The sequence below is a fragment of the Siniperca chuatsi genome, linkage group LG10 (genome assembly GCF_020085105.1).
Source record: "Siniperca chuatsi isolate FFG_IHB_CAS linkage group LG10, ASM2008510v1, whole genome shotgun sequence".
Lineage (NCBI taxonomy): Eukaryota > Metazoa > Chordata > Actinopteri > Centrarchiformes > Sinipercidae > Siniperca > Siniperca chuatsi.
Window position 1 is genome coordinate 14,352,337 of NC_058051.1, and position 24,908 is coordinate 14,377,244.

Below are 24,908 nucleotides of genomic sequence, written 5' to 3' on the forward strand. Positions count from 1 at the left end.
TACTGTTGCAAAAAATAGGTAGAAAATTAAGTTAACATATGGCTTGGATCCCAGAAAGCCTCAGTGCGATCTCCTGTTGCAAACTGTTTATTGAGTGTATGTTTCCCTCCCAATAGCAAGTGAAGCAAATGTAAAAACAGGATGCAGATAAAGGACAGGTCTACATCAGACCTACTGTATGTTGACAGGATGATTTATCTGTTTTAGCTGCACACATGAAAATAAGACATGAGCCTTAAAAGATTTGTACCATTTGACAGAATTCTTTACAATCAATTCTAAAGGCAACAGCAGTACAATTTGCAAATGTAGCGCATACACTCAATAGGCTCACCCCTTCTGGCTTAAGGCAGCACTGTTTAGCTGAGCCTATACTGAGGGACATTGATGACCCATATTTAAAGTCTATTCTACAGTGAATATTTCAGTAGCTTTTAAATCTTCTTGCTGTGTAATCTACAGCTACACTTGCTCTTCTGTAAACGTTATCATAGTACAGAGACTCATACAAATGGTAGAGATTGTTTAAACCGCTATGAAAAGCACATCATCTTCCTTGCAGGACTGACAGCAAGATATACAGCATGTAAAGTAATCTGAATGCACCATCAAATTTAATCATACAGCACACAGGATCCCTTAAACAGACACACACCATTTTGCACAACATTAGATATGACATAGAGGTGTTTGACACTACAAGCATGAAATCTCTTGCATGGCACCTGGCACATCAGTTCAAAAATGCAATGGAAATCACAGTGCATAACTTAAATATCACAAAATAACACAGGCACACACACATACACACACACAGACATACATACTGCATCATCTGAGACAGTACACATAGTCCAGATTTCCACTTTCAAAAGGGCCATGTGTACAGTACCACATTTTGAGAAACGCAACCTCTATGGTTTATACAAGTCCACAGATTCTTATTTGGGTTGTAATGCCTCATCTATTCCATATTTTGTCTAAACATTTGACCAAATGTCTATATGATATCTTTGACATTTTGGGAAATACACCTATTGACTTTCTTGATGAGAGTTAGCCGAGAAAAGCGATACCACTCTTGTAGCTGTCCGTTAGATATTAAGGCTGTAAATAGAGGGAAACTGCCATTCTGTGGGTGGTACTGCAACTTGTCCTATATACACTTCAGTTTTTCTACTAATGTGTTAATTAGTGAACTTTAAAGTCACTGGAAGGAAGGTTTAGTTATGTTCCGACAGTGCCAGGCTAGCTGTTTCCCCCCCTGTTTCCAGTCTTTGTGGTAAGCTAAGCTAAAGGCTGCTGGCTCCAGCTTCACGTTTAACGTATGGACATGAGAGTGGTATTGTCTTTCTCATCTAACTTTCAGCAAGAAAGCAAATAAGTGAATTCACCAAAATGTCAAACTATTCTTTTAATGCGTAGTAGCTTTTTGGTAAGAATCTGCTGGGTGAGACAGCCTGGTACATAGGGATGTTATCAAAATAAAGGTCCCATTTAAAGTTATTTTCTCATCTTACAATAAAGTGTAAATGTTACAATGCTTTCTGTCTACTGGCACTCCAAAGGCAATATACTGTACTTCAAGGCAACATTACACATGAATAAGTGATATATCAGTAAAACACGACATCTTTTTAAAATATCCTTCATGACTTTGTACAAGTATTTCAGAGTTACCAAATTAAATAAAATACAATGAAATAAAAAAACAAGACACAATTGCAGAGAGGCAGTTGAGATGAGAGGAAATGACATCAAGGGTCGTAAACCGTACAAAAGACTTGAGGTGAAACTGCCGCCTTGTTATTGTACTCCGTGACTGAGCGGTGTCATCTAAAGTCATCATAAAGTTTGTTTGCAGTTTGCTCCCTGCTGAGTAATGCAGTCGGTGAGATTAACTTTCAGTCTCTGCTTCTGTTTCAGTGATTCACAACACTTTTGCACGAGCAGGTGGTTTTCAAGTAGCGATTTTAACACATCAAAAAAGCGTGTTTATAATTTTTGTTGATATGTTCCCAAGGCAAAGGCATTCCATTCCGTTAGATGGGAGAAAAATGAGTGTGATGGATTTCCTTCATTGTGAAAATATGCTCCATGATTATATCATTGTCTTTGGATACCTCCGCTTAGTCGTTATTTACCACAAACAGGCCAGTCGGATGTAAACATTTGCTGAGGGTCTTTGAATGCCATTAATAAAGTAAAATATTTGATTGTGTTTTCTTCCCTTTTATCTCCATAAGTTAAAATCCATAATTTTTGGTCATCTTCAGGTTACCTTGGTGCAGTGTTCTTCACGGTCTATTATCTTTGGCCAAGGAGTGCATCATCCAGTTGACCTTCGTCTTCCAGCTCTCCCGCAGAGCTTCGTTGAACTTCACTTTGAAATTCTTCAGTGCCTCTTCCTCTGATTTGCCCAAAGCTAAAGAGTCCTTTTGAAAATAAAACCCAAAACATTGTCAACATTATTATCATCCTCATCATTAGCAGCAGCATCAGCAGCTTCACTGTTGCATACCTTTAGATACTGGATGTCTTTGAAGGAGGTGAGCTCTGGCAGTCCTGCTGCCTTCATCATAGCAAAGAGGTTGACGAACAGCGTCCCGTTCCGACACAGAATCTTGTAGGCCCGCTCACAGTACTCCCTGAACCTGACAACATGAATGCAATAATCAGTCATTGGTTATAAAATATGTGAATAGAATCCCAGATCAGTAAACAGACTAATACAAAATATTGTACCTCTCAAACTTCTCGCTGTTGTTCGTCCTTCCTTGTTGGATCACATGGACAAAGTCATAAGTCAAGATAAAAGGCACACGCTCCCTGTTGATGCCTAGTTTCCGCTTGAAGTTGCCCAGGAAATGCCCAAAGTCAATGTGGAACAGCTGAGGAGCAAAGGTGAAAATGACTTCTGGGTTCTGAATCACTGATCACAGTCACATTTCTTAAAGAATCACTAACTGCTGAGCAACCTGAAGGATTTAGTCTGACATCTAATCTGACAAAAAACTCATTGGAATTAAATTAAAAGTCACAACTAAGTATTACTAAGGTTGTTGTTTGGGAACTCACCAATCTTGACATACCAATCAGTATTACATTTCAAAGGGAAGAATCAGTATGTTTTTTGAACATTCAGCAGTGAAAACTACTATACTATTGATTTTGGCAACCGTAGTAAGAGTTCTGCTACATACTACATTATAAAAGCAAAGCACCAGTTAAGTCAGGTTGACGTGTGGGTTAAGTACCACCCATTTCCCACTTATCTAATATCTAATCACTCCCCTGTGGTAGATTTCAGTGTAGTGATTTCCTGTGATAAAAATATCCCAGTAGAAAACCCCACCTGTCCAGTTTCCCTGATCATGATATTGTCGTTGTGACGATCTCCAATGCCCAAGACGTAAGTAGCTACACAGTAGCCAGCACAGGACAGCGTGAACTCTTCTATTGCTTGATCAAGTTTGTCCCTGGTGACAAAAAAGATCAGAGAAACAAGGAAGCAAAGCATGAGTGGGTTTTGTTCTTACAGTACATTTACACTTCTCTTATCTTTGTCATATAACCTGCATAACTACTATACACACACACACAATCGTGAGACAGAATTTCCTCGCTGCTATATGAAATGTTCACAGAGTTCCTGTGGACGATTAATGATTGACTGTGACATCCTTTCACGGTCTAGACGTGCACAGGGTTCATCATGTCAAGCTTTTACTAATTTTCTCCCCTCCACTTTTGGGTGCTGCAGCATTTCAAGCTAATTACCTTTCTGTTCTGTCATGCAGTCAGCTGGCCCTTTTCTAGCCAACGTGACGTATAAAGGCTTATTCATTACATTGAATGGTTCTCTCTCTACGAGGAGCTTTTAGAATAGACAAGACCTTCAGACTGTCTGGCACCAAATAAAAATCTACTCTCATTTAATGTTGCTGAAGCTTTAAAAATGCTGCACACAATAAATACTTTGAAGTCAACAATTCAAACCACACGCACAGTCATCCAGAGAGCATTTCTTAAAGCATAAAACTTAAATGCTCCCACCTAAGATGGAAAAAAAGAAAACCACTTACATACATAAGCTTTTGTTAAGACACTGAATTATATAAAAAAAAAAGTAACAGTACCTTGGGATCTTGACAAGAATTTAAAGCTGATAAACATTTAATAGATGGTTTATAACACACTATAATGTACTTGTTAGCAGATATAAGGGCATTTTAAATGTTTATTAATGTACAGTATTTGTCAACAATCATAACTTCTCCTATGATGACATATTTTATATTATTAAACTATGTTTTACTATATTGTCATTCATTATCTGTTTTATCTGTTCATACACCAGCCTCTACTTATGGGTGTCACTCAGGCGTTAGTTATAGTTGTTGATAAATACATCAGTAAACAATTAAAATGTCCTTGCATATGCTTACAACTACATTATAATGTGTTAAAGACCATTTACTAATTGTTCCTATACGGTTTATAAATGCTAAATAGGGGGGGAGGGTGAAAGTCAAGTTCCAAAAACGACAACGGCAATTCCAAAAATGTCTGTTCAAAACAGAGACAGCGGTAACACATTTCAGACCATCACTGTATTTCAATTCCCTACAGTATAAAAATACTTGCTATATAAGTATGCTAATAATGCTAATAAGTGCTATAGTTGGTGCATCTTTTTGGTACACACCACCTACAACATCAGTGATGTAGTTGTATACCCAGAAATCAATGTACTTTACCATTTCGTACTAACAGGAAATAACACAAGTTGTGCACCGAAAGAGACGTCAAAATGCAACTTTGGAATGTAAATTTCAAGTCTATGGAGCTAACGTTCCACCAACTTGATTCTACATTTTTAACATACTTCATAACAACAAAACATGACTAGCATAACATATGTATTTGGGACACAGCTTATGACACAGCTGACACTGTGGTGGGAGCATTTGGGGGTTCCCCACGAGAAGCTGGGGAAAGTTACTGGGGGAAAGGCCATTTAGGTCTCTTTGCTAAACCTGTTGCCACTGTGTGACCCTGATCATGAAAAACAATTAAAAAATGGATGGATAGATAAAACTCTGTGGCTTTGAATAGCATTTGGTGAGCATATATAATGTGTTGTGCTGGGTTCCTGAGGTTAAAGAGGGTCATCCCTTCTAGAGAGATCACTACAGTATCTACACAGTAGAAGATGACATTTTGATGCTTCCAATAGTGACCACTGTGTCAAAGTTGTTCATCCTACTCACTCAGGATTCTTAGATTTGAGCCAGTTGAGCAGGGCATCTTTGTTGAAGGCAGCCGTGGCGGCACTGTTACTGCTGTTACGTTGGATATTGGCAATGGTGTCTGAGTTCTTCACTACCTCGATGAGCCCCATCTTGTTCCCAGTGGACAAGCAGCCATATGGGATCATCCTGTAAGTGTAGGGTGAAATTAACAGTATTAGGTTGGCCTAGAGGCAAAAGCATTAACAGCTGATGCAAACAACTGCTCCCACTCTACCTGAGATCCAGGCCTTCTTTCTTCCATAAATTCTCCATGAGCCGGATCATCTGGAGGGTCAACATGTCTTGTCGAAGATCTAAAGGTGATGAGTGAAAAAAGGTGAAGAAAAAAAAAAACATCTTTATTTCATTGTCACAAATGATGTATGAAATTTAAATTTCATGCTAACTTTAACCCTGGTACTGTTTGAATTCTAACCTTCCTCTTTTTGAGTTTAGGGGACGTCCCTTTCCAAACCTGCAGGGTATGTTTATCTTTCCGGTGCATTTTAATGTACAACCCTGTATTTTAACCCTTCAGTGTATTCCTTTTGTGCTAAACTAAAGTTAACTACAGCTTAAATCCTGACACTGTGTGGCTACTGTATGTTAATGTGTACTGAATGTGTGCGGCCATGTATTCAGATTTTCTTGTATCTCACCATCTCCATTCTTGAAGATGATGCCCACCATGTCTCCTTGAGCCAAGGGGTTCTTATACATCAGCCAGAGTGGCTTCATCTTGGAGTCCATAAACCTGCACTTATCTGCACTGCAACAGCAAAAACACTCATTATAAACACATGACCATTGTCCATGACCAATAGTGCCAGGTCCACAGACAGAGGACAATATGCCCTTGAAAGTTGAGAAAACGTCTGTTTTTACAAAACACTTTGCCATTTTTAGTTTATCACCCTGGTGACATTTTACTTATTGATTTATTTATGCATCAATGACTATTGTCCCTTATGGGCCACTGTAGAAATAGGGACAAAATAGAAATTTTGTCCAGGGCAAACAAGCTAAGAGCCAATACTGTTAAAAAAACACTGCTCAAGGGGATGAAGATGAACAGGTTGGGGACAGAGTAGGAAAAAATGGTACCATCCTCATCTATAAGGGTTTTAGGGGTGATAAATAAGTGTAGGATGGCATACAGTATAATTTCAAATAAAACAAAGTCTATTGGTACTGTAACAACTAAGGGTTGATTTGTCAATATGCTACGTAAATGTATTATTTTGTAATTCAGTAAAAAAATCCAATGAAGTTGTCAAAAAATGCAATTTGCACTGTGTGTGTGTCTTGCACTAACCAGATCTCAGCGAGGATGATGCTGGGGTTGAGTGGTGACAGCAGGTCTGACAGGGCCTCCAGGTAGGACTCCTGTCTGATACACAGCTTCAGGTCATCTGCTGTCATCTTCTGGGAGCCCGACTTGACAAAGTCACTCAGGGCCTTCATTTTGCCCAAAGCCTCGTTCTGTGTGGGAGAGGCAGAGATTTAATACAAAACAAAAACACACATTTCAGAGCTTTAGGTCAGTGTGTATAAGTGTGTGAGATTACCTGTTTTGCTAAGAACTTGATGTGGTGGATGTTTCCCCTGCAGTAGGCCTCCAGAATCAGGCCAAAACGCAAACTCACAGATGCCACGTGAATCTCTGACCTACAGTAAAAACACATTCTCCAGTCAAACAAAAGGCTGCAGATGCACTCGATCTTGTTTTTTCGGCTGGACTGCGTCTCACCTGAGATGCCAAAACAGAAAGTGTCCTATCCTCCTGTTGGACAAAGCCCTTTCTAGCAGGAAAGTGGTGAGGTCACAGTCTAGATAGGACTCGTACTTCAGGACCTGGACCAGCTGGATTAAGTACTGCAGCAGTTCATCATCACTGTGTGCAGAGAAAATGTGTCATAAGTTCCACTGTTAAAACTGGAAACACAAAATGTCTGATGCTGCATGGATATGAGCAAAAACATGAACATTAATATGTGTGTACCTGAGCTTCCTGAGGCATCTGATAGTGAAAGAACGGACCACTGGGTCGGGAAAACTGTAGTCTAAGAGCTCCAAGGCATGGATGGCTGGAAGGTCCCGCCAGTTCCTCAGTAAACTCACCATCTGAGGAGAATCAAATGACCATTTTCCGTCACGATGAGAATAAATAAAACTCTCACGTTTGATGACAGATTAAACTTCTCATGTTTCAGTGTACTGTAATTTTTTTTAAACATTTTCAAGACCTTTACTGGTTGGTAGTGCTGAAAAGATGAATCAGCAACTACTTTGATGTTTGGTTAGATAATTTATCGAGCATCTGCTGGTTTCAGTTTCTTCAATGTGACGATATGCTGCTTTTCTCTGCTCAACCATTGTTGATCAAATATCTGTGGTTTTGGGACTGTTGGTTGGACAAAAAAAGCAATTTGAAGATTGTCACCTTGGACTCTTGGAAATGTGATGAGCATTTTTAGTTGTTAGCCATGCTAGCGACGTAGCTCTGGTCTGTACAGACATTCATCATCCTCAGAGGATGAACCCGTCTGACTTTGGTGATCCCCTGACTTTTACTCTAGCGCCAGCATGAGGTTCACATTTCTGGTTCAGAATGAAATGTCTCAACAACCATTGGATCATGAGGTCAAATTTTTAAATCATCCAACACTTTGGTTTATGACCAAATATCTGCAAAACTATCGACATTTCCATCAGCCTCAGTTGTACTTTGCGTATAATAGCAAATGTTAGCATGCTAACATGCTAAATTATGATGGTGAACATAGGATTATTAACATTATAGCCTACAGTATCTGCTAATCATTAAGCATTGTAGCATTGTCATTGTGAGTATGTTAGCATGCTGACGTTAGCATTTAGCTCAAAACACTAGCATGGCTGTAGTCTTGTTCTAACATTTTACAGCCTAAATCAATCGATTAATCAGCTAAATAATTGTTACATTAATTGTTTCAATAAAAAAATATCATTAGCTAGAGCCTTACTGGTTTGATTGTTGAGCATGACATACATAAGTGAAAAGCTAGCAATTACTGCCAACACACACACATTATATGTGAAATTACTGATAAACAAGTGGGCATTTAGGAGAAACAAAATGAATATTTCTGTACATTGTGAGGACTGTTTACAGGTGTTTTGTGTGTTTGGCAGACAGTTTGAGACCTGTATACAGACACCTGAGAAAAGCAAATTGATCATAGTGGGGAAATTCTCTTCCAAAACTCTCAATTTATACCTGAACTACGTCCTCACGCTTATTCCACTTGGTGATAAGGAGCAGCTTGGACAGACTTTCAGGATAACGGTCGCGGACTTCTGCACGAAGCTTCCACAGGAGCTCCTTCTCGTCCTCGAAAAACTCGGTGTAGTTTTTGTTGTCCATGATTTCTTTTAGTTTCATGTACTACAGAGGGTAAAGTGACCCGAAAACATATTCATATAAATAAATGATAATAATATGTACTCAAGAAACAGCTGCTGTTTGTTTAACTTCTGTGAGATCTAGAAAATCTTACCTCTTCTTTAGTGGCAATAGCTGCGTCACCATTCTTCTCCATGTCACTTATCTGAAAACAGATGAGGATTTTTTGACTTGACAAATCAAAATTTCAGTATGTTCTCAAATATAGCCTTATGGGAATAAGTACCTTGTCAAGTGGAGGGTAATAGAGAGGATGTGGCCGGATGTTGTGGAAGCGAATGAGAAGCCCAGCAGCACTGTCCACGTTTGGGTTCTTCTCGACTGTTCCCATCGGGTTCAACAGATCGCCTTTGTCATCTATGATGAAAATGTCATACATGAACTATGCCATTTGGCAGATGCTTTCATCCACTTAGTGAGTACATTTCAAATCACTCCCGTATCTCTAAAAGTGACAGTGAGTGCTAGACTTACTGCTATTCTGAAGAGAAAGATAAAATAATTTTACGTTACAGCCAAAGTGAAAAAACACGTGGCCCTAATTTACAGCCATGTTTGTGACACCAACAAACAACAGTCATTTCCGCATCTTATAAAGGCTATCTTGTGCATCAGCAATCGCATAATGAGTGAATATGTCGGGTTTTGATGGCGCCACGTCACTTTGGGTATTTCAGCCCTCACTGTGAGCTGACAGGCGCTGTGGAGGAGGCTGTTAACATGTGAGATGTTTTTGAAGAGGAGGAGATGTAAGAAGAGACAAGGCTGAAAGTACCAGGAACAGATGGCCATGTGGACAAGAGGAACTCCCCGGTCTTCAGCTGGTCCTTGTAGTCGAACACCATGGTGTTCACCCAGGCTATCGGACAATCCTGAAGAAGAGAGAGACAGGGATGATTAGGTCTTCACTTTGAAGAACATCTGCAAGCAATAAAATCATGCAAAAAGAAAGCAAAAGAGGGACAAAGAACTCTAATTTTCAATAAAAGTTACATTAAAGTGTGATCAGTTACAACTAAATCTGTTTATTTAGTTTAAATAATTTTTTATCCAAATACATTTTGTAGTTTTTAGTAATTTGTGGGAGATAAAATAAGATCTTTGCATCTATTTTAACTTCTATCTATCTATCTTTTCAAGCTCTTTTCATTTCAAAAATATGTTCAACCGCCAACTAATTTTTGCAACATCCAAAAGATATATTTAAGATTCTTTAAAGATTTTTCATCAATTCATCTAAAATGTATTGAATTATTAAATCTCTCTTGTATAACATCCGCTTAGATGTTCAATCAAATCAAATTCAAATCAAATAGTGTTAAGAAAACTTAAATATTTTAATGCCATAAAAAAGTTTAAAGCATTTTAGTGGTAACTTTTACTTTATAATTAATTGTATTAAATAATAAAATGTGAAGCAAAGGACTTTGCAGCTTGTAGGAAAAAAATTTAAATGACAGTGATATTATATTTATAAGGTCTTAAGTATTACGGCTAAAGCTGCAATGTAAAGCAGCAAAAATGGAAATAAGATCCAGGCAAAGGTCAGCAGAAAAAATACCTTGACCATCCAATGTGTTAAAAACAAAACAAAGACATGTACGCTGAATGCATCCAGCTAAAAAAAAGAGAGGAAACACATAAACAAGAGTGACTAAAATAGTTCAACTTCCATCTGTCTTTCGGGTGTCTGTCTGCAGGACTTCTCTTCCGGGCAAAAGAAGAGAGAAGTGGCTCAGAAAGCAGAAGTAGCCTTGATGCCTATAAACCCACCTGGGCGGCCCTTCCATACATGTTGCCCACAGCCGCTGCAACGCTTCATAACGAAAGGGGCTGAGACCACAGATGCAGAAAAAAAGGGGAATTTTTTGTTGTTCACTGTACTTGTCAGTGTACAGTGAGTGGGCATGTGGAGGGTCTTTCCCATGCTGTCTCTCAGTGTAGCACTACTGCTGTTGTAGTTTCGTGCATTAAACAGGATTTAAAGACAAATAAGTAAGCAAGAGGATGTTAAAACTTTAAACTCAGTGTGCCTCAATTGGCATATTATTAATGTTACTATGAAGTAGCATGAAGTAGCATATTCATTTTTTAATTCATACATGTAATTAGGGCTGCAACTAATAATAATCTGCCGATTATTTTCTCGATTCATAATTTGTTCTATGAAATGTCAAAAAATTGTGAAAAAATGTTTCCCAGACTCGAAGATGACATCTTCAAATTGCTTCTTTTATCCAAACAACAGTCCAAAATCCAAATATATTCAATTTACAATGATCAGTGGTGGAAGAAGTACTTATCTTCACACATGTTTTACTTAAGTAAAAATAACAATACCATAGTGTAGAAATACTCTAAATACTCTAAAAGTCAAGCAAAATTTGAGTAAAAAGTACAAGTATTAGCATCAAAATGTACTTAAAATACCAAAAGTAAAGGTACTCATTATGCAGAAGGGTCCATTTCAGAATAATGTATATTACATGATTGAATTATAATTATTGATGTATATTACTGTAATGTTGCAGCTGGTGGAGCTTATTGTTTTTTACTACATATACTAAAATTATCAAATAAATATAGTGTAGTAGAAGTAAAGTAGCAAAAAATATAAAGTAAAGTACCTCAAATTTGTGCTTAAAGGGTTATTCTGATATCTTTAAACCTGGGCCCTATTTTATTTTATTTTTTACATATTTTGGGGTCTAAATAGGTACAAACAGTTTTGGAATTGGTCCAGTAGATCGCCTCACCTCAGATTGTTATTCTAAATGTCTGACAGAATTATGGAAAGGATCCCTACAGAGATAGACTTTTTTGTTTAACCAGAAACAGAAGTCTCGCTCTGAAATCTTAACCTGTTGCAGGAAGACGACGGTGAAAACTTGAGTCAGTAAGTCATCTTACTCTTAAACAATTAAGTGACGGTTAATTCATAACCAAAAAAGTTGCACATCAATTTAATTTTAATTTTATCAATACACTAATCTATTCAGTGTTAAATGTAATAACTGCTCTAAATGTTCTAAATGTAATAATTGTATTACTGTCAAATTTAAAGTTATTAACATTAGTGTCTATAGCTGGCTCTCTAAGGCTTTGAATACTGTTGATCAGTGTATTTAACAAAACAAATGATTATTATTCTCTTGGACTGGACCATCTTGTTCAAGTCAGGTTCATGCATATTTGTATCATAAAACTCAGACTTTCAATGCTAATGTTCTGAAATCAGCCAGTTCCATTCTTTGTCCATTATAATTAATATAAATTATACTATTTCAACACAGACGCACCTATTTTATGCTGATGACAGTCTTGTATGGCAACAGTACTCTAAACTGTCCCCCAGTACAGGCCTTAAAGATGAGAAGTAAATTAAAAGGTAAAATGCTCAGTGGGCTGGGGTGCTGGAACTACGAATGGCGACTGTAAAGATGAATTTAGAATTCCTTGAAAATGTTTGCTAATTCCTTCCTTCCTTGGGGTGATGTATAGATAAAAGAGCTGAAGCGGATGAAATGTTAACCGCAGCCTTGCCACTGAACACACTTGCACAACCAGACGCAGCAGCAAAACACACCCACACAGCACAAACCGACTACGCACACTACACACAAAAGGAAACAGATCTGTTTGTGCTTGCTAACAAATTCACACCCACCAGCCCAAACACTCGCCTGCTCAATTACAAGTTGTACACTAAGGCCAGAAAACAACATGAGTTTCTAACGGACCCACCGCTTTCTTATTCTTCTTTTTGGTGCCACGGGGTTTCTTGGCTTTCTCAATGACAGCATAGAGCGCAAAGCACAGGCGGCTCATGCGAGGCAGGTCAGCCACGTTTATGTCAAACTCCAGCTTTTGATCCCACAGCGGCTCAGAGCACACTGTCACCTCCGAGCTCGTCACCACCTTACAGAGTAGTTCGCTGCCATGGAACAGACCAGCCTGCACCACAAGCTGGATGGGGAAAGACACATACACAGTAGTGATTAGATGAAGGCATGACATGTGGTTTGGAAGCTGAAGAGTTAAGCACTTGTGTGAGGGAGATTGTTTGTGGAAGATTTACAGACTTCACTAAATGATTCAGAGTTTCCTGTGTCACTCAGGCTATGAGTCAAAGGGTCTACACATTCATAACGTAAGCAGGTCGCGATGCAGAGTCAAAATTCAATATTGTACGACCATTCAGCTCCTGCCTTTTGGCAAATCAAGATAGTGTGAATCTATATTTACAAAATATATGAGTGGCTATTCTCCCCCAGGGTGTGTTTTCAAACCTTTGCCTGCCAACTGCAGACATGACTGATAATTATGTGACAGGACAAATTTGCCATCAGTCATGATGTGCACTAAGGCAGCAGCCGGAAGTGCACCCTTAATAACCCATCGAAACAGTAACATAGTTAGTTATGAAAGTGAATCACAAACACAGACACACATTAACAGAGTCCCCTATGTGTGTTCTTACTCTTTTTCTTGTTTGTCAAATTGGTTGAAAAAGACAACTGACATTGCAAAAAAACAGACATGGAAAAACTTGATATGCAGCATTACTGGATATTTCTACATGCTTTTGCCACTCATTTACAGGGAAATGTCTCAATTTTACATTAATGTAGGGTAGGGCCTTATCTGCATTAGTAACAAAATGCATGCATCAAAAAGGTGCATTGAAAGCGAGAGACAGAGACAGCATGAAGACTTTTTTCTTAGAATCTACGCCTCAGAATGAGACATAAAAATCAGATAGGCCCTCCCCACTTCCTGTTTTGAAGTTTTAACCAACCGCCTTGATGAATTATGGGAAACGTGTGGTCTGGACCATGTGACCCCCTGTCATTTACATGTCAACGTCGCTGTTCCTACAACTGAAATTGAGATATTGGTAAACAAGTGACTGTCACATTTCATTGAGCAGCAAAGTGAGAGAAAACCCACACAAAACCACACCAACCTTCATTCCTTCGTCTGCATTCACTCGGCTGCCCTGCAACAGGTGAATGTAGAAAGGCTCATTGATGGACCACAGAGAGGAGGTATTCTGCTGTAGGAAGGAGTCAGAAGAAAGGAAAGGTAATTTTTCCCTGTCATTCTTTACATTATAATGGCATTCACTGGAGTCTAAAGTCATGAAACTGTTGCTACAATTTCCTGTTTAGCAACATGTCAAAAGAAAGAAACACAACAACGTACACTTTCAAAAGAAAGTAAAAAAGGGGAACAAACATTGAAACTTGAAGAAACTGTGAAACACTGTAGATGAAAGCTTAAAAAACACACAATAGCTTTCAATTTGCCAGTGCAGTTCCAAAGTTGGTAATATATGCTCTAACCTCAACTACAGTAATTGCAAGCAAAGGTGTCGCATGTAAATTATCAACATCGTGTTGCACAGCATGTTTCAAGTGTGCCACAGTCCACAGTCCGGTTGTGATGAGGAGAGAGAGATGGAGGAGAGAGAAAGAAAGAGTGCTGCTCTGTTAATGAAACACTGACTTCTTACCTTCTTCAGGGGCAGTGGAGGAGGTCTGGACAAGGAGCGACTCTTGTATGCCTGGCTGCACATTCTGCCGTGCTCCTCCTGATATTTGCTGATGGTGGAGTGGTGCACCATGGTTAGATGAGGGTTTTGGCCATTTCTCAAACACAAGAAAATGTACTGGGAGAAAAAAAAGACAGGGATAGACAACAGGAAGGGACAGAAGAAGAGATTTTTTTGTTTACTGTTACAGCCACCAGTCAGTTCACCCACAGATATTTGCCAATGATCTGATAGCACTGGTTAACTCCTGGAGGCTGTTCATTTGCTGTAGGTTAATGTAGCCGAAATCTCATTATGTGTGGATGGATGCAGTTCCTTTCTGCAGGGCTGCTCGACAGATATGAGTCACCCCTGCAGGTAGCTGGAGTTTCAAAATCAACAATGGGGTCTCCTGCCACCAAAACCTTGACTCACTCCTGACAATCATTTCAGCTATTACAGACCACCTGCACAGGCCAAACCCACAGGCAGAATGCAGACAAACAACACAGAACAGAAAATGATCTACATCCACTGAGAGAATAACAGTGTTCACTATTGTTGGGCTTTTTCCTGTTTGTGATTAGGCATTTTGACACAGATCAACAGAAAAGGACTCTTTAATGCAAAAGTGAACAAAACAAAGTACAATTGATTGTCTCAGTTTTAACAGTTTGATTTCATAATTGATTGCATAAGTATTCACCATGGCACAGTTGAGTGAAAAATTAAGTGTCCATATGAGAGGGCCATTATTGAGGGAGCCACCAAGAAGCCAATGGCAGTTCATCAAGTTGCCCAGTTGCTTTGCGAGTCACAGCTTTATGGCAAAAACAAAGCAACTGTTGGAAAAACATTGACGTGACATCTGGACTCATTTTTGCCTGGAGGCATGTGGGAGCTGCTGAAACTAAAAAGATGTTATGGTCTGATGAGACCAGAATTTAGCTTTTTTTGCTTATCATACTAATCACTGTTTGGCATAATCAAAACAGCGCACATCATCACAACTATGAAGCATCATGTTGACATGAAGGGTGTGAATAAATATGTAAAACAATAAAATATGAACAAAACAATAAAATCTGAAAAAGGCAGCTGTATTTCCACACAAAACAGCTCTGCTCAAAGACGCTGTTGTTGCGGTCACTCACTTTGAACTGACATATGGGGTGTTTCCCATAGATGAACTCCCACCTCCCGTTGACCTGTAAAGTGTAGTCCTCGGGCTCCTGTCGCACTGAGCGAAAGACGGTGGCCTTCTTCTTCAGGGCGCTCCTCATCAGAGCCAATGGGAGGTCCTGGGGGTCCTGCTGCAGCATGAAGCTTTCCTGTGAGAGCCCCGGACAATTTCATACAAATAAAGGTGCCAGCTTTACAGAAAATCATAGAAAATGTAGCTTTCATGTCTGTGGATCTTGTTCCTGAGTGATGTTTTGAAGGTGGTGTGGGAGGGGGATTTCCAAAGGTGCTCACATTTGCTTAAAATCATCCTCCACAATTTGTCTACACATGGCAGAACCGTTTTTCCAATCAAAGCTGTTGTGCTCTTTGTGGGGTTCCCTACTGCTGCCCCATCATACCATAACGTTTCATTTGCCTTAACAATCGTTAGAAATATGACTCATAAAAACAGCAGTTCAACTCACATCGCAAGCCTCAAACTTGACGTTGATGAAAATCTTCTTGGTGTTTTTTGACTTTACGCTCCCACACTCTGGCGGAGAGCAGCATGGCTCCAGGTCACATGGGAAGCTGTATTCCATCCACTGCTGCCATGGCAACATCTGCCGCTCCTGAGCCTTCTCTTCGCAAAACGTACGCATCTTAGACCGAAACTCATTCACCTCATGGTTCTTCTGGGCCTCAAATTCATGCAGGCCTGAAAAATCATAATTAATGCGAAAAGAAAAAAAAATAAATACAAGACTTGTACAGTGAGAGGAACACTTTACTTGTGAAAGATTTTTTATAAAAACATTTACTGGATCTACCTGAGAGCTGGCCATGTTTTTATGAATTTAAACTCAAAGAAGCATAAAACTACAGATTTTCTGACTGACTGAACTGAAGCCTAGTGAAGAAGGTAAAAGAATATACTATGAATATATTATGAAGTCAAAAACAAGTCAAAAATGTTACTGGAACTGGAAAAATGGAATTAGCATTAGTTAGCCTAGCTGTGCTCCATTTTCAAATTAGCTAATTTAGCTCTTTGCTAGCCATTAACGTTCTGACCTTCAAAGATAATGAACATCATGAATAAAAGCGAACAAAGAAAGAACTGCTTTTTTGTTCAAAGTGCCATCTTTTTCATTCAAGTGTTGCTTTGCTAACTTTGCTAACTGCTCAGAAAAATAGCGACCATTTGGTACCACGCATTAAGGATTTAACTCAGCCAATGGTATAATTTCTGCCTCCAGAGCAGCTCTAACCTAATATAGTCCCAGACCGCTGAATCACTGTCACATCTTTTTTTCATCCACTCTAATAGTGCTGCTGCTGTTGTGCTTGCTGCGATGGCTGTTTCCCTGGTTGGAAAAACAACCGAGCCAATCAGAGTTTTGTATGCAGGATTAAGAATGGGACCGTCACATTCCTGTGCCAGAGCCTGAAAAATGGTGGCAGAAAAATTGCCAAGAAAATGACAAAAAGCAGATGAGTTGAACGGTGCTGTACAGGTTGTCATAAGTCCATTTACAGAAATAACAATTGTTAAAACAACATATTCGCATCCATTGCTGGGATGGATATGTCAGTCACTGCTGATAGGTGAGTGCCAAACAGAATATATGAACATAATGTCAGACAGAATAATGAAGTTTGGCAATTCAGTTTGAAATTGCCATTTCATTTCACTTCATTATTGCATTCAACATATGGTAATCAATACATTTTTAGAATTTGAGGTGTGGACAGTGATTCAGAGAACTGGAACCAGGGCGAGAGCAGTTATGCCTCTGAGAAAAGTTTACATGACAAAAACTCTCACCTTCTTTTTGATGATGACAGAACACTGCTTCTTATCTTATACTTAGTAACTACACAATAATACCACCAACCACCAATAACCTCTGTGGCCGTACTGCAACTCTAGCAGCAGCTCAGCTCTATCAGAGAAGGATGCCGCTGACCTTTGCCAATTAACAGGCTGATTTGGGTGTTGGTGAGTTTCTCCACTCGGTCGCCTTCCCTCGCCACCAGCCTCAGAACACACATGAAGGGCCGCACATCGCTTATACGCCTCGATTCCTCCTCCAGTTCCTCCCGCTCTGCTGTCTGGTTGATGCAGGTGAAGACGTATGCGTCAGGATCACCCAATGCACTGAACAGGGCCTCACTTCTGGCATTTTTCCAAACCATCTGAAACAAGAGACAACAACAGTGCACGAGGTTGAGAGCGCAGTGTTTATAGGCCACAGTGTGTTCTCTGTGCATTTAAAGTGTATGCTTGGGGGTAGTGTAAAAGCACGCTTTATCTTAACAGTGATCAAAATACCTCAACCACTGTCATTAGTATTTTCAAAAGCAAGACAAAACTGTCAACTAAAGCGCTTTTGAATAACATATCTAATTTGACTATGAACTTAATGAGCTAAAACGATAACCTACTGTCCAAAAAACGACCCTGGCAGTTTTTTGTAAAATTCCTTGTGAATTACCCCGATTGGAAAGATATTTAATCTCTTAATCATTTTAACAGCTTCCAAGAGTATCATTACTTAACACGGCTAAATCAAACAGCCTGAAGTGGCAGAACTGTTGGCATAGAAACTGGCACATTCACATTTAACAGCAGATCTGTTTCAGCAGAGAGCTGGCCGTGTATACCAAGGAGGAAAGCTGTGGCTCGTTCTCTAACAGTTGCATCAAAACTTTAAGATGAATCAAAAGCACAAGCAAGCATTGTTCGGATTGTCTGATGTTTTAATTAGTTTAATGTCTGAAGGAAATATTAAGTCAACCAATTTGCTTAAAAGCGTATTGAGTAAATATTGCAAATAACAACAGCATTTCGCAACTGTGGTCATCAGTGGCAAAAAAAAAGAAGTTCTATCAAGGTTTTTCTGATCTCTAAAAGCAGTTGCTGATAATTAAAGGGGGGATCTGAGGGGGCGTACTTTTTTGATGCTTTTGATGGTGTCGTTTCGAGACACAGGGAATTTGAGGAAGATCCCAGTAGGCAGCAGGAAGTCCATCACGATCCCCTGGTCCCCCTCCTTCTGCCATTCCTCCTGCATCCCATACTTCCCCGGGGGCATGATGACGGCCTCTCATTTACCGTCAGCTCTTCTGCTGCTCACCGGAACACAAGCCGCCCATCCACACAGAGGAAACACAGCCGGGGTTAGTATGACCACTATTAACATGTGTTACCGTACATGTACGTGTGCTGTGTGTAACGTGGTGTGACACTCAGTTTGTTTGTTAATAAAACCCTGAATGATCTATCTTTACAGGGCTATTTATTGGAATCAGAAAGCACATGCAGATCATGTATGACATCAATGAATGACTGACACTATACTATAATACTATAATATATACTATAAGGGCCTTGTTTGTACCTGATCTCTTCCTCTATCTCTTTAATGCAGTTTAATGCATATATAAGACTATTAATATATAAAATGGTAAACTGAAGCGTGTTTTTGGAGTGCTGCTATCAGTTTAATGCATTTAAATATATATATATATATATATATATCCACCTTAACATACTGAATGTTCTGTCAGAAAGAAGTGCTCAGGGGTCAAATAAGGCGAAGACACACTAAAAAGAAACTTACATTGACTGAATTATACACACTATAAAAAATACACCAGACTACCAGGAAATTTGATGTACACTTCCTGCAACTCTATTCAACTGTTGACAGTAGTAGTAGACAAGAGTTTGCCATAAAGTAATTCTACACCATTGATTTTAGTAAGAAGAAACTTGAACTGTCTGAGCTGCATTGTCTGCCAGATGTAGGCTGACTTACGTCTACATATATAAAAATGTATTTGGATATATTTTAGAATACCTACAGTATGGTTATTTCAACATATTATAAACGAGAAACATCTTGAAAATGAGCAATATGGAAGAAAACAGAAGGGGCACATTCAGCTGCGGTCCGATGTAAGACGTGTTATTCTACTAAAACGTGTATATATATCATAGCGAAAGCCTTGCCAACCTGTTAGCGGAGACACTTGCCTGTCAGCTCTACAAGCCGGTCATCTCTTCATGGTTTTCTTACAGCGAAGATGGAGGCTGTAACATCACGCTGTCATCTCTTGCTCAGGCGGCTGTAGGCTGCGGAATCTATCTGTGAAGTGAGGTGAGGTGTTATAAATCCGGCTCTAACGGACGAAGCGCTCGCACGGCTCAAATAAAGTGGCGAAGTGTTTCCCTGCGTCGTACAAGTGCGCTGTCATTCATGCAGCGATGTTCTTGCACTGACCGGGACTGAGCGGCTGCGCTCTGCCTCTCCAGCCCCCTCCCCCCTCCCGCTCCCGCGCGCCAAGGGACCGTCCACCAAGGCTTTCACCTTCGCGAGAAGTGAAAGTAAAATTTCTCTCTCTAACTTCCGCCCTCCATCCCTCCTAAATAACCTACTTGTATATTGTTAGCGTTGTGTGTGTGTGTGTGTGTGTAACTCATGTAGAGCTGAAACAATTAGTCAATTCATCGATTAATCAACTGACAGAAAATACATCTCCCACTATTTTGATAAGTCATTTCAGAGCAAAAATGTCAAATATTTGCCATTTCCAGCTTCTCAAATGTGAGCATTTGCTGCTTTTACATTTTATTATTTTTTTAATCAGATTTTTTATTTACTCATCTTTTCCTCTCAAAGTTCAGTTCAACAAAGCAAGCACACGTATCATAATCGTTGCTTCTATGTGATAGTAAAGTGAATCTCTTTGGGCTGTGGACCGTGATGGAGGAGGTATTCCTATCCTGTGAGTAAAAGGATCACAATGTAAAAAATAATATATGGTACAAGTGAAAGTCCTGTTTTAAAATATTGCAGTATTGAAGTATTATGAGCAGCATATACTTGAAATATCAAAAGTAAAATGACTCAATGCAGACAAATGGTCCCTGTGAGTAATATACTATTATAAATGACATTTTTAAATTTATGTTACTGGTGCATTAATGTGTAAGTATAGCATTTTTCTGTATTTGGTTTCGCTGGAGCAATTTAAAAAAAATCAATTTTATAGATACAGTATATTGCAAATAAGCTCATCACATATTTTGTACGTAAAATCTTTATCTGTATAGTAACTAATAGCTTACAAATAAATGTAGTAGAGTAAAAAGTACAATATTTCCCTCTGAAACATAGTGGAATACCAGTATAAAGTGGCATCAAATGGAAATACTCAAAAAGAACAGTATTTGTGTAAATGCACTTTGTTAGGTTCCTCCACTGAATTGGGATTGTTGGTCAGATAAAAAAAGCAATTTGAATATGTCACCTTGGGCTCTGGAAAATTAGAATGGGCACTATCACATATTTTAGAGACAAAATGATTAATCGATTAATCAAGAAAAGAAAATCAGATGATTAATCAGTAATGAAAATGTGTTTTATGCAGCCTTAATCTCATGTTGTCACTTTAATCTCTACTTCTACGTGTTCATCACCATCAAATTAAGACAGCGTCATCAATTTGTTAATGACACAGTAAGAAAATCATAAAAATGATTCACTGACAATATTTGGTATGCATATATAAAAGTACAGTAGGTACTTTCTCATTTTGTTTCCATCCACCATTGCAACTTTCACAAGTCTAACGCAGTGTGACCCAAAATACAACAGCAGTGTCTCCTAGTTTTTGAAATTCTTGTAAGTCAGACGGAGGTTAAGTATATTTCCAGGTACCATAGTGTCACTTAAGAAAGTCCAGCCCTCTGTAATCGTGCATGATGAACATCGTGTTAATGTGCATTTAAGAATATGCAACCCATCATAAAACAGAATGAGAGGAATGATACATTTTATCAGTTTTTTCTAAATTCCAAAATGTAAATATGCAAATAAATGAACAGGTAAAAATAATTAAATACGAAACAAAATTCTTTATTTCCAAATGGTAACCATAACACCAGTGACAATTTTAGTTTTGCAGCCATTAGTGAACAATGGCACCACGCTCATGGAAGTGGAACATAAACCACAGTAGTACTACCATAGAAAGGGGAAATGGAGGGGCCAACATCAACAGCACGACATTACTACTTAACTATTTACTCTCAGATATGTGATGCACAAAAACATCATTTTTTGACTTGATATCCATGCCAGACTATGTCTTAGCAAGACAGATAGATAATAACATACAAAATATTTGTCAGTTGTGTTTATTTGTCAGTTTGGTTAGCAGGTGTTAATCCTTCATGTGCACTCTGAGTCTTTGTGGTCTAGTACCTCTGAAAACTCTGGTTTCTTGTTGAATGATGTCTTAGATTCTATACTGCCATGAGTGCATAAGATCTGGCAGACTCAGTTCATATATTTTGAACACAACATGTGTTTGTGAGTGCACTTCAGACCAGCTGGTGAAAACAGGAAGTGATTGTGCAGAAGAGAAACTATTGGCCAGAGCTGCAGACTGAAAGTATGAACCTGCTTCCCACCCTTCGCCCCTGAACAGTCAGTGAACTATTTTCAACTATGAGCCAGATAAACCCTGTCAGTAAACAAGGTACAGAGTTGAACCTTTTGTCAGTTGTGCCTGACAAAAAGTACAACTCAGGTAGGGTTGTACTTTGGTGCTTTTGATAGGAACTCAAGCTCGAACCCCAATACCATGTGCATAAGGGTTACAGAGTTTAGATTTCCAGTCCCATTTGTGCTGGGATTTAAATAAAACTGCAGGTATAACTAGAATAATTAAATCACTGGTAGTAAACAGCTTAACCAGAAACCCGCTGTGTTATTTCATCACACAGTAATACAACCATCACCAGAATCATTAACTTTTTCAGTGCAGGAAAACACCAAATACTTAAGATAACAGATTCACCCTGACAATGAGTGAACACATATTTTTAGATTGGTCATGTGATGTTGAGATGTGTGACCTGTTTACTGTCTTTGGGCTTACCCGCAGTTCTGTGGGGGAATCGAGAAGGGGGTCTTGACTTCCTGGAGAAGCATTGTTCTGGCCCTAACAGCCAAACAGAAACATACGCTTTTCTTTTTTTTTTTTTAATGCATACTCTTCATTATTCATCTACTTTCTCTCTTGTTGGTTTGTGCAATAAGATGGTGTTGTCATTTTGATGAAAATTCTCAAGAGATGCTGATCTTAAGAGGATGACAATGCTAGAAAATGAAGTATGCAACAACAACAAAAAACAATCATAAAGGTGAATGATAAAACCGCAAATTGCTATTTTTACACTTTGGTTTTTGTGTGGATTAAACAAACGAGACATAATGTGTTAATCAGTGAGTTTTAGAGGTGTTAGTAGAAGGATTTTGTCACCTCTGGACAAAGCCAGGCTTGCTGATTTTTAGCTGATGGTTTGATCGCTCATTAAGCAGAAATGTCTTTGAGACAATCCCAAGAGTCTTTTATTTACACTGAGTTTGGTTTTAGAGGGAGATATAACAGCATGACAGCAGTATTAACAGTCCAAAGAAATACATGCAGTACTTCTGAATGATTTGACAAAAGACAAAGCGTACTGTAAAGAGTGAAAAATGGGGCCTAACACAGATCCTTGTGGGATGCGATTTGCAAAGAGAATGAGAAACTGCCCATGTTAACTGAAAACGTTCTGTCTGTAGGGTAGCAAGTAAATGTCCTATGACCTAATACCTGCAAAACTAATGACATTCCCATCAGCCTCAGCTGCATGTTTAGTGCTCATTAGCAAATGTTCGCATGCTAACACGCTAAACTAAGATGGTGACAATGGCAAACATTATACCTGATAAACATCAGCATTTTAACATTTTCATCATGTAGTCTTGTATTTTCCTATCAAATACACATATAGCAATAGCAAAGTTTTATCATAAAAGATTTGTAATTTGTTTGTAATCTTCTTCCAGATTCACTCAGCTTTCCCACGTTCCCTTTGTAGAGACTAAGTGGTGTCATTTGCGCATGGATGCAGGAAGTAGGGGTGCTCAGTTAAACTTATGACTTTCTCCTTTTCTACTGGGATTTATATGCGTAGCACACTAGTATTTGTGGTAGGAAAGAGGTTCGACTTTGTTTTTTTATCTATTGTTTGTCATTAATGTGTATTAGTCTACAATATGGACACAACCTCATTTTCAACCAAGGAAAGGCAGATCGGATCTATCACATGTACAGTGTCACACATAGGCCATTAGTACAACAGGATGTGTGATTTGGTAATAGAGCTAGATTAAGAAATATATCTGGTAACTGGAGGGTGCTCAAATTTTGAGGCTTTGTCGATAAATGAAACTGACCATTCAAAAGAATGCAAAAGCCATGAATGTCGTACATGACGTCGATAAATAGACTGAGTTTCTCTCAGCACCCCCAACTCTGACTGACTTCCAGCGTCCCTGGTCACACAGGTGGAATTGTACAAAGAACGGAAGGCTCTAATCGAACAAGCAAAAGGGGAAGCAGCAAAAATAACTGAAAACTAACCTAGAGTTCAGCTTAGGGTTAAGGAAAGGAAATTAGCTATTAAACAACACTGACCTGTGATGAGATAAAAAGATAGCTATTTCAGAATTTTGGACAGCTGAACAAAAATTTAAAACTAAGATCATAGTATGACCTATTTCATTTGTATCGGGCCATTAACAAGTTTGAATGATTTAGGTCGAAGAATAAACTCATGAACAACTAATTTAGAAAGAATGAAGAGATGATTCATGAAGTCACCAAAAATGTTATTGATGTTAATGTTACTGTTATGTCAGATCTAGGATCGAGGAAAAAACAGAAAGCTCTTAAATGTTTTAGATTTCTACCTATTTTATGTAAGGTAATCAGACTGAAATCATGGTATATAATTGACTATGATTATTTTATATGAATGTACCTGACATACATTAGACTGCAGGGATGTAAATTAACTGGACTTTGTTGCTCTTCTCATCAGCAGTGGATCCCAATTTACAAAACAGAGAAATTAAAAAAAAAAAAAAGGGGTTAAATGGCTGAGAGTCGTCATGTGACCACTTTTATAACCTGCACAATGAACTTGTTTTGTTCTTATATATGAACAAGCAGCCAAACACAAACATTTCCCCTCAACTCATTTCCTAGCTCAGAGTTTACAAAATAAATTTGTGGGTGCAAATCTGTGACAGTTTTGTTTTTAAACTGAATAACTTATTTATCTAAATCCATAGAAGCTTCTTTTACTTCCCTCAAGGCTTCAATGTAAGCTCAATGATGAAAACTTTCAGTTTACCACACTGAAATGTTCATCAAAGAAACTCATCCACCAGATTAAATACAAACTTAAAGAGGGAAAGATGCTGGGGATGACAATGTGCTCTTAGTGCCAGAAGGGGGCGAATTTAGCCAAGCTTGCAGAGCATCAATCCAGACTAACACATCATCCAGAAATAATAGATTTTTGTGCCTGAACAGAGTAGATTTTTAATAAATTACACAAAAA

At 38.7% G+C, this 24,908-nt stretch overlaps 1 protein-coding gene across 4 annotated transcripts; it reads right to left on the reverse strand.

The window, feature by feature from the left end:
• Positions 1 to 71: 71 nt before the first annotated feature.
• On the reverse strand, positions 72 to 19,758 carry pik3cd (phosphatidylinositol-4,5-bisphosphate 3-kinase, catalytic subunit delta). 4 transcript variants are annotated; one of them, XM_044211585.1, is made up of 23 exons: positions 19,479 to 19,757; positions 18,394 to 18,568; positions 17,407 to 17,635; positions 15,922 to 16,154; positions 15,427 to 15,603; positions 14,255 to 14,410; positions 13,706 to 13,792; positions 12,484 to 12,705; positions 9,515 to 9,611; positions 8,966 to 9,096; positions 8,834 to 8,884; positions 8,554 to 8,721; positions 7,297 to 7,418; positions 7,045 to 7,188; positions 6,863 to 6,962; positions 6,610 to 6,776; positions 5,954 to 6,063; positions 5,530 to 5,608; positions 5,274 to 5,441; positions 3,356 to 3,479; positions 2,746 to 2,891; positions 2,522 to 2,654; positions 72 to 2,435 (listed from the first exon to the last, which is right to left on the reverse strand). In XM_044211585.1, exons 2-23 carry the CDS (start codon positions 18,532 to 18,534, stop codon positions 2,298 to 2,300), a joined length of 3,123 nt encoding a protein of 1,040 aa, XP_044067520.1. In that variant the 5' UTR covers positions 18,535 to 18,568; positions 19,479 to 19,757; the 3' UTR covers positions 72 to 2,297. The 4 variants fall into 4 exon arrangements, with proteins under 4 accessions (XP_044067520.1, XP_044067518.1, XP_044067519.1 ...); XM_044211583.1 differs by having other exon boundaries at positions 13,706 to 13,795; XM_044211584.1 differs by having other exon boundaries at positions 13,706 to 13,795; positions 19,459 to 19,757.
• Positions 19,759 to 24,908: the final 5,150 nt, after the last annotated feature.